This window comes from Leguminivora glycinivorella, chromosome 6 (assembly GCF_023078275.1).
Source record: "Leguminivora glycinivorella isolate SPB_JAAS2020 chromosome 6, LegGlyc_1.1, whole genome shotgun sequence".
Classification (NCBI taxonomy): Eukaryota; Metazoa; Arthropoda; class Insecta; order Lepidoptera; family Tortricidae; genus Leguminivora; species Leguminivora glycinivorella.
In genome coordinates this window covers 25,913,169-25,924,295 of record NC_062976.1, presented here as the reverse complement: position 1 = coordinate 25,924,295, position 11,127 = coordinate 25,913,169, and the positions used below count along the sequence as shown (strand labels likewise).

The window sequence follows — 11,127 nt, the reverse complement described above, 5'->3', positions numbered from 1 at the left end:
AACTTTCTAAAAAAAACTGAAGTGCTGCATTTTGTCAATGGTAAGTGAGAAAAATTGCGATAAAAAAAACTTTTTTTGTCTATTGATTCATCCATCGTTGCCCCACCGACTGATGTGAAATTTTCTCGATAAATTGTTTAAATTTATCGTTTTATAAGAAAATTCTACTTAGAATTAACGTATACACTAACGGGGCAAGCGTTAAATTCAACCTAAATATAGACTCGTGTTGCAAAACGGCGTAAACCCTCTTCGTGTATGTCACCTGTGCGTTCATCGGGCGACAGCTTTCGATCGGTTTCGCACGTCCTACAATAAACAATAGTTTGTTTTTGCGGCGTATTCACGCGGGCGATCGATCGCGTGCGGTGTTGTGCAGTGGTAATGGTCGGTGCAGTGACGGCGACGGTGGAAATGCATCAGTGAAGGGAAGGAGCGCTAGCAGCAGGGCTCGCCAGGGACTCAGATGTTGGAGACGCGAACCGCGCGCGCCGCAGACTCGGTGTGGGCGAGCAAGCCGCTGCCGGCGCCGCACGCCATGGCCAACCCGAGACATGGGAAAAACGCTCAGGTAACCTGGTCCACCAGTCTTTGCTCTCACCTTTGCTCAACATCACCCTGCATACTGACCTCACTACAACATAGAGTTAGGAAGGTGTCCTTGTGCCTCTGAACACCATTCTGTACACTTCCCTTGACAATCTGAAACGTTTTAGTCATAGAACCTATTCTGGTTCCTTGATTATCAATATTCAAAAATTATTCTGTCTCTGAATAAAGAGGTAGATAAATCGATTCTAGACTTAAAGGTACTAAACTTCAAGTTAAAATTTAGAAATGTATCATAAAGGCTAAATCTGGGAATCCCTTAGTAACTTATTCTTTGACTCATAGTCTCATACCATACAACTCATTGAAAATAAAATTGAAGCTCTAAGATGTAGTAAACCCCATGATTATTAATTATATTGAAACACTGTGGTGACGGGTTAAGAATTTCACCACCCCCTTTCATCCCGTGGGTGTCGTAGAAGGCGACTGTGGGATATGGGTTAAAGTGTGGCGTAGGCGAGAGGCTGGCAACCTGTCACTGCAATGTCACGCTTTCGTTTTCTATCGAACCCTTATTTGCCAAGAGTGGCACTGAAACTTGAGTAGTTTCATGTGCTCTGCCTACCCCTTCATGGGATACAGGCGTGATTATATGTATGTATGTATGTATGAAACACTGTCTTATAAGAACTATGGCCAATCTACTATGGCCACCACTTGCCGCTGCCGCCACCAATGTTGTGGCTGGGCCGTAAGGCGGCCAAGACCAATTTGCAACTATAAATAAAGAAATAAATATATTTGCATCATTTAGAATATTTTATTTTAGATCTTTGCATTCTGTTGGTTTTGCATCATTTATATCAACACATTTTCAATGTCTGAAATACCTGATAATGTCTAACCTTGCATGTCATAATTATACATTCAAGTTATTTAAACGAATATTCATTTATGCAGTACTTCTTGCCAGTTGTTAGTAGAACTCTGGTTTTTGCTTTATGAATGTAGGTATATACCAGCAGCGGCTGGTCCATACAAGCCGATTCCCACCGGCTTGCCTAAAATTGATTACTATTAAAGTACCTACTGTTAAGGTAGGTTTTTTTTTTGCTTAGTGTTGCCTAGCCGAAGTTTTCACCAGCCACGTATATATGTAATATAATATACATTATAAGATAAAAGAAAGCTGTGTTCAGGTTCAGGATTACTTTGTGAGAACAATTACATGTTGGTTGGTGTTAGCTTGCAGAACAGAGCCACATGCACATGTCGTTCGGAATTAAAGAAACTTAAACAAATATTAAGTAATTCCTAAACTTGACTACACTACAGTTGACTCTCATTATTTCAAACTTGCGATAATTGAAACCTCTATAATTCGAAGTTAAAATGAGTTCCCTAGAAATCTTTTGTTATTTTGAAAAATATCCATACATTTATATTATGTACACTTGGTAATTTAAACCAAAAAAAAACAATGTGTTACTTCAAACTTGTGGGCGTCAAACACTCGACAATTCAAATTTTGTAAGTTAGAGATTGCGGAGATTGCATTTGAGAAAAGTTCAAACTTATGGTATTATTGTTGCACAATGTATTAGTTAGGGCCTGGCCACATGGGCGCGTTGCGGCGACGCAACGCAGAATTTTTGCGGTGCGTTGCCGCGCCGCCAGTTTTTGCGGCAGGAAATCTGCGGCGCGGCACCGCGACGCAAGAACTCGCGGTGCGTCGACGCACCGCAAAAACTCGCGGCGCGGCACCGCAACGCAGAATTTTTGCGGCGCGTCGCCGCGCCGCCAAAACTGGCGGTGCGTCACCGCTGCTCGCAATTGTGAACTGTTGTGTTCGAATTAAACTTCGTGTCGTTTATATTTAACCCTTCTTTACTTGGTGATGGATTTTTTTCCAAGCATCACAAACATTGAATCAATAGTAGATTTAGTACAGTTTTTCACGATAAAATACTAAGCAATATTCGAATTTTTCAATATGCTATTAAAAATCATCTTTTTTTTAGTTACGTTGTTTCATATTTAAAAAATGGTGATAGATTTTTTTCATTATTTTTCCAGTGCTCAGCATATATACCACCATGGTGTCATATATCTGTAAATTGTTAAAAAAAGTAAAATCATGCAATTAAGGGTTTATTGACATTTATGGAGTGCCTCTCTAATTTATATTTCCGCAATGGGTACATCGATGGGTAGATTTAAATAATAACATTTTTAACCCCCGACGCCGACACAAAAAACGAAGGGGTGTTATAAGTTTGACGTGTCTGTCTGTCTGTCTGTCTGTGTGTGTGTCTGTCTGTGGCATCGTAGCTCCCAAACGGATGAACCGATTTAGATTGATTTTTTTTGTCTGAAAGCTGAGTTAGTCGGGAGTGTTCTTAGCCATGTTTCATGAAAATCGGTCCACTATGTCGGGGTCGGGGGTTTTTTTTTTCAAAATTTAATTAAATAAATAATTTTATGACTTTTATGTAATTCCCAAAAGATTTGACAATTTGTAAATACATAGGTAAAGAAAATATTCGTTCTATCTGAAAGACGATAGGTACCTACGTTAAAAATAGAGCGCTTTCGAACTACGTCCGATCCGAATCCGATAAATTCGTGAAAATAAAATTACGCACTATTATGGACTATGGACGGAAATCTGGCAGGATTTTGGAGTAGGCCCTTGAGGCAACCTGCTAAGATGCTTCTCTTATCATAGTCAACCTCAGGTCTGCAAGCTGGCAGCTGGGGAGCGGGGCTAAATCGACAATCGATTATATTTTTAAGACTATACAGGACGGTTCAATTTCCATACCAACGCTCTCGACTATTTCCTCCCTGGTTTTTGAAGGTAGACTGATTTTTTCAACACAGATTATTCTATAAATTGAAATAGACATCATACACGAAAGAAAAAACGACAAGGCCCAAGGCAACAATTAGTGCTTGCACCTCCTATCTCCTTTGCAGCATTACGATATAGCGAAAGACTAAGATTTTTAACCCCCGACGCAAAAACGGAGGGGTGTTTTAAGTTTGACGTGTCTGTCTGTCTATTTGTCTGTTTGTCTGTCTGTGTGTGTGTGTGTGTCTGTGGCATCGTAGTTCCCGAACGGATGAACCGATTTAAATTTAGTTTTTTTGTCTGAAAGCTGAGTTAGTCGGGAGTGTTCTTAGCCATGTTTCATGAAAATCGGTCCACTATGTCGCGGTCGGGAGTTTTTTCAAAATTTTAATTTTGTTGTTAGGTTATTAAATAACAAATCAAAAAAATATTTAATAAAATAATTTTATTTGTTCCCAGTCAGATTGTTATTAATTATTAATCTTATCTGTGTTGGAACGTTTTGATATTTTTATTTTTAAAGACGCTCGAGTCAATCAAAAATTTCCAAAAACGGCCTTTTTCATTATGGCGCAAAAAAAGTGATACTCAAGATTGGTAACAATTAGCCAAAAAACCTAAACGGTACGACATAGATTTGATGAAAAACGTGTGACCTGTGCCTTTAAAAAAGTAAAACAGAAAAACGTACGTCGTTTTCGTACGTGTTTTCGCTACGATCAATATGCAAATGGATAATTTAGTAGGCAAGTTTTATTTAAATCGATTAAATCGTAAATAGTGGCTTGCAGCTAAAAATAATGTTCAACTGGAAAAACCTAGGTACGTTTTTTCGCTAGAATCTACATTTTAGTAGGAAAATTTAAATGGTACAGATTTTTTTAATTAGCCCGTTATAGTGCCCTACTGCTGGGCAAAGGCCTTTCCCCTTGATTTCCTCAACTCCCTCTGGTGTTATTTTTCCGGCCATGCAGTCACTCATAAAGGCGTCCAAGTCGTCTCACCATGCATGCGACAGACCAGACGTGACATGCACAAATACACTTCAGCATGGCGGTTTTCTTCCCTACTTACTTTAATATGTACAGATCATTTCTGTCGTAGATCAATTTTGGCTGTAGACCACCGTTAACGACTAACTTACGAAAAACTAAAAAATGTTTACAACATATCGGTGTGTACCTTAAACAAACCATGAAAAAAAAACCGCCTCCTAAAAATAAGCGCGTTAGAAAACATCACGGAGAAAAAAGAAAAAAATAATTTTACATTGCAATAATATTGATGATTAGATTTCCTACCTAAACCTTTGAAATCAGATTTCTTAAGACGATACGATACAGGTCAGTTCTCCATACAAACGCCCTCGACTATTTCCTCCTTGGTTTTTGAAGATAGAGCAATGATTTTTTCGACACAGATTATTATTATTTTTATCTGAGTCGGACCGTTTTGATATTTTTTGCTATTCTTCTTTTAAAAGATGCTAGATCCAATGAAAAATTTCTAAAAACGGCATTTTTCAATATGGCTCGAAAAAGGGATACTCAAGATCGGTAACAATTGTCCAAAAAATCTAAACGGTCCGACACAGATTATTTCATTTTTATTCAGATTCTCAAATTTCGTTCTGTTTAAATAAGTTTTGAAGGAGGAAAAGAGAGCGGAACCTCGGTTTCAAAGATTTTTTTCGCAATATCTTTTAACTGAGTTGTTCTTAATGGATTTTTTTTTTCGATAAATCTAGTTAATAAAACTATGCCGTTTTCACATTATCCGATCCGATATCGGATGTCGTAAGGATTTCAATGGAAAAAATACAAGATGGCGCCTGTAATGTATGAGATATCGGTCCTACATCCGATATCGGATCGGATAATGTGAAAACGCACTTACGATTCATTAAGTTTTGAAGGAGGAAACAGTCGAGAGCGGAACCTCGATTTTAAAGATTTTTTCGTAATATCTTTTAACTGAGTTGTTCTGAATGGACAATTTTTTTCGATAAATCTAGTTAATAACACTAGTATATTTAACTAAAATTCCCAAATTGAAAGGGCTCCCTTTCCTTTCCATTTTCGCTCCTGTAGCGTCTTAAATACCTAAAAGTACTTAAACACCTAAAAGTACTTAAATACCTAAAAGAACAACCAGCGCATCGTGTCATCACGCACGGACACAAGGGTAGCTTAGCTAACAACTGCGACACGGCCGGCCGCCGCGGCACGTTGCCGTATCGTGCAAATGCCACATTGAGCGGTGTAGGGTTGCCAACCGTAAGTAGTATACACAAAGACAGGAAAAATGCTCTGAGGAAAATGATATGATATATAGTATTGTAAGTAATATATTAGTTTGGTTCAGCGTACTGTAATTATTTTTAATTTCTGTACCATTTTTTTTGTAGGTACTGTACTGCACACAATTACACCGTCATATTTAAAATAAAGATACCTAACTTAGATAAGTACTCGACACCGATAGCAATAAGAAGCTGCAGGGCAATCATGGTCGCGCGATAAATGATAAAACATCGGGCCGTCCCTATCGCACTTACAAATAGTGCGATAGGGACGGCCTGATATTTTTATCATTTATCGCGCGACCATAATTGCCTGCCTGCTGTCTATAAGGCTGTCCTTTCGTCCTTCGTCCACATTAGAGATGGGCCGAATATTCGGTAAATATTCGGTATTCGGCATATTTAGTTAATCCCAGCATCTCCAGAGGTCCGACAGGTTTTCTAAATATATAAGTATTGTTTTTTTATTCGAGGTGAGATTTTAAAGACCAGTAATTCTTCGAAACTTGCTATTGTCATTCTGAAATATTCTTTGAACTTCACTTCACTTGTCTTTAATGCCGCATATTTCCTTTCAAAATGAGTTCCGTCATTATTCATTTTATATACATATATATGGGTTGACCCAGCATCTTCTTTTCGTCTCCTTTTTTTTAAGCGCCTTCGTAATACGAGCAGCGCCGGCCCTTGCACTCGATTAGGGTAGAGCGAGTTTGAGTTTCGGCGCCCTTGGGATGAAGTTTCACTATGTAGGAAAATTAATCGCGAGCGTAGCGAGCGCGAAATTTTTTTTCATAGTAATGCCATGCCGTAAACGCTGGTGGCCTAGCGGTAAGAGCGTGCGACTTTCGATCCGGAGGTCGCGGGTTCGAACCCGGCTCGTACCAATGAGTTTTTCTGAACTTATTTGATATTTGCCAGTCACTTTTCGGTGAAGGAAAACATCGTGAGGAAACCGGACTAATTCCAATAAGGCCTAGTTACCCTTCGGGTTGGAAGGTCAGATGGCAGTCGCTTTCGTATAAAACTAGTGCCTACGCCAAATCTTGGGATTAGTTGCCAATGCGGACCCCAGGCTTCCATGAGTCGTGGCAAATGCCGGGATAACGTAAGGAGGAGGTAATTTGAAGATTAACGCAATACAGAATTTATGGATTTTATCATACAGAATACGAAAGGGACAAATGGTTGAACAGGTTGAACTTTCGTAGTCGCTCCCTAGTATAGTTACGTGTGGCTGAACGTGGATATCATATTCATAAAATAACAAACAAAATGGAGCACTATAGTGGCCAAGTCAGGAAAGCAGATTCGGAATTTGTCCAAACTAAAAAAGAAGAAAATTATGAATTATAAGCGCGAGCGAAGCGAGCGCGAATTTTTTTCCTATTGACCTGATTTATTAAGATAACCCGCCAGCGGGGAATCCGCGACCTTTCAAGCTTTCATCGTCTGCAGAGCTGCGGTCTTTGACATATTTTGGGGCATTTTGACTTCACAGGGCGCCTAATATGTTCGGGAACATACTTTTAGGCCTTATATTTCGCCATCACTATTATTTTAATAATACTAAGAGTTAATTAAGAGATTAACTGCGGTCTCAATCGTCACCGTCGGGATGCCCATTTCGGTATTTTGCCACTAAGTGATCTGAGTGCTTTGAAGTTCGCTCACCATCTGCTGTGACTCACAAAATTGCGCCTCTCTGAGACGTTTTACGCCTTTGGCTTTATGACTCATATTTTTGCATTTGGATAGCGACGTAACTTTGCCGTTCCCCGCACTACAATGTGGTTCGTCAAGGGCTAGAATCCTCCTTTTACGGCGCCCTAGCAACAGCGCCCTTATGAATGGCAATGTGGTGCAACTTTCCACTTAATCTGAATTACAAATCTAGATTTTCAATAGGTGGATTCATTTTCGACTCCTCTAGCCATTTTGTGATATGTGCGCCCCCACGCAACGTATATTTTTTTGTATGAATTTTCTACATTCTCGATTTTGGCGCCCCTTTACCATGTGGCGCCTAGAGCGGCCGCTCCACTCGCTCTACCCTTAATCCGGCCCTGAATACGAGCAAGAGCAGAATGCGCGTAATGGGATCCATGTCTGGATAAAGACTGATCGTGAAGTTCTGCACTGTGTATAGTTATCGAGGCGCGGCGACGCACCGCCAGTTTTGGCGGCGCGGCGACGCGCCGCAAAAATTCTGCGTTGCGGTGCCGCGCCGCGAGTTTTTGCGGTGCGTCGACGCACCGCGAGTTCTTGCGTCGCGGTGCCGCGCCGCAGATTTCCTGCCGCAAAAACTGGCGGCGCGGCAACGCAACGCAGAATTTTTGCCGTGCGTCGCCGCAACGCGCCCATGTGGCCAGGCCCTTAGCCACTCACTTAAGTTACTTTTTCGTAAGTTATGTTATCTTTCAACATTGCAAAGCTTCTGTCTACAAAATGACACAAATGAAAAAGCATTTCAGGCATTAATTTCTGATTTAAAAAAAATTATTGATCAGTCACAGCTGTGTGCTTTGAAGAATATTACAAACTTCTTCCTAAAAACTAATAATTAATAACTATTATATTATGTTTCTTGTACATAACAATTGATTATTACTTAACGACTGGTAGGTAGTTTAATTTTTTGTCATAAATCTTCTAACCATTTGATAATTCAAACTCTCGATAAATCATAATATTTTGGAAAGTCCTTCGAGTTTCGAATTAACAAGAGTTGACTCTAGTTACAAAATTCTTTAGTAACTATACAGTCTATACAATGTCTAGTTTATTTTTATTAATTGTAAATGGGACCACATAACATTGTAAATGTAGTAGCAAGAATGTGGACATTTTGTAATTATGAGTCAGTTAATTAAAACAGTAAATTAGAAAAGGTAGTGTTTCATGCCATTTGAGCTAATAAGAGACATTCAAGGTCATAAATAGGTATGTTTGGATTTTGAAAAATATTATAATGTATAAAGTTAAAAGTAGTCAGAAGTCAGAACTCATCATAATTGTAATAGGTATTCAATACGATACGATCATTTATTAATAAAAATATATTTTACATGTCATTTCTTAATTCTAGGTATAATATACTTATGCTAAATACATGCACAATTCTGTTTACATAGGTCATTGTTTATCCTGTAGTCCGTTGCTTCTGGAAAGTTATGTATGAAAATGTTGGCATAATTAATGGAAGATTTTTTTTGATTGGGATATGTACATTACAGGCCGAAGTTATTTTTCATCAACCCTCCCCATCCCTCCCCCTCTGCGTCACCCTCTTCCCCCCTTAAATAGCCGAAAATGCGGTTTTTCGCGATTTCTGACAAAACCGTTGTAGATACAGAAAAAGCGTGTAGGAAAAAAGTAATCCTTGATAAATTTACTACAAATCGTTCATTGACACTTTGGTTCTAGCACTTATAGGTTTCGCGTGATCCATCACGAAAGTTGGTCCTTTACTGCAATTTTCTTTAGTGAATGTTAAGTTTTCTCCCAAATTGCTTACGAAATCTGTTTGATATTACTAAAATAGTATAAACTGAAAATGAATTTCAGGGGGAAAAATCACTACCATGGGTGGGACTTGAACTCACGGCTACTGGATTGATACTCCAGGGCTCTACCAACAGCTACCAAAAGCTCATCCCCAGTCATAGATACACTATATAGATCAATGGTACTCCTAGCGACTACTACCGTGAAAATATTACGTCTTAAATAGTTACTGGAATTCCAAGACATTGGAAATTCCACCCATGGTAGTGATTTTTCCCCCTTAATTTTATTTTAGTCATGAGTTACAATATTTTAGTTATATCAAACAAATTTCGACGATTTCGTATGCATTTTGGGCGAAAACTTAACATTCACTAAAGAAGATTGCAGCAAAGGACCAACTTTCGTGACGGATCACGCGTAAACTATGTGCTAGAACCAAAGTGTTAATGAATGATTTGTAGTAAATTTATTAAGGATTACTTCATTCCTACGCGCTTTTTCTGTATCTTCAACAGTTTTGTCAGAAATCGAGAAAAACCGCAATTTCGGCACTTTAAGGGAGGGTAGAGGGGTGACGCAGAGGAGGAAGGAGTGGGGAGGGTTGATGAAAAATAACTTCGGTCTATAACGTACGTATTTCAATTTAAAAAAACCTTCCATTAATTATGCCGTAATTTTAGCTAATTTCCCCCTGCTACTGGCGCCATCTGCATAAATAGAGCATCGGTGCGCCCACGGGCGACAAGGTCGCACGGCGACTTTTTTGTCGCACGCATCTAGTCTATCTATAGTATCTATGGGCTAGTATGAAAGACTACACACTAGAGGTGTGCGCCGATGGCTAAATCGTCGGCGGCGGCGTCTGGGTCAAAAATGGCCGGCGGTGTCGGCGTAATCGGCGTGATCGGCGTCATAATTAAAAACAAGTAAAATAAAATAAAAAACGGTTCCTTTATAATCTGCGTTACAAAGTACATAAATAAACTTTTTCTACTCCAGCACTTAAATCTGTCAATTAGATTATTGTCAGCGGTATCCAAATTAAGTTCATTTGAGTAACGATAGAAAAGTCTATAGGTTCATAGGTTCATATGATAACTGCTGAGCAGTATTCATATGAATATAGGAGTTCTGTAAGTTTATTTTTAAAAGTACAACTTCCATTTATCAGGTATGTTTTCATTTGCAGTAATAAATAACTCTTAATAAATAATATAATATTTAGGTTCATAATTTAAATCAAGATGAAACAATAAACTGAAATGCGTTTTACATATTAGATATTGCAAAACAAAGGTAAAAATCATAAGTTTATCAAATAATTTTACATTCAACATTTAAATATTCTTGAACGCAACCATATTTTTCGTAATTGAAAACCGGCTTATTTTCTATTTCTCTTGTCTATGGCATGAAGAGTTCGGTTAATGTACGACCCAGAAATGTACAACCCAAAATCGGCGTCCACTTTTTTGGACGCGAATTACGGGGTCGTACAATACTGCCGCCCTGTAAAAAAAGTGGCTTCGAATTATCGCCCGGACCAAACGTGTACAGACCGAGAATGCCCAACCCATCAATTCACGGCCCAAGAACTCTCGTACATCATGGACGCCAATTCCTGGGTCGTAAATTCTTGGGTTGAGCATTTTCTGGCTGTGCATTAGTGGTTCCCACATTTGTAAACTTTTTAAAAAATTATTTGATCTATTTTAGTGTTCTATACTGTATTTTAAGTCGACTTTGTGCAAAAACTTAAGTAATTATGAGTGATTCTGGTGAACAATATACTCCCCAAGAAATCAAGGCTATGGCGCTCAAAGTGACTGACAATTTGTTACCTGAAAAGTCGGATACAGCGTAGCAAAAATGTTATGATTGTTTTATGACATGGAAATTGCAAAAAAAT

At 38.8% G+C, this 11,127-nt stretch overlaps 1 protein-coding gene across 1 annotated transcript in view; it reads left to right on the top strand.

Moving 5' to 3' along the window:
* Nucleotides 1–111: 111 nt before the first annotated feature.
* LOC125227291 (cytoplasmic protein NCK1) overlaps nt 112–11,127 on the top strand; it is a 32,495-nt gene continuing 21,479 nt past the window's right edge. The window contains exon 1 of the mRNA XM_048131564.1: nt 112–571. Within this exon, the coding sequence (XP_047987521.1) occupies nt 467–571 (105 nt within the window). The 5' untranslated portion in view covers nt 112–466. The remainder of the gene's footprint in view (nt 572–11,127) is intronic.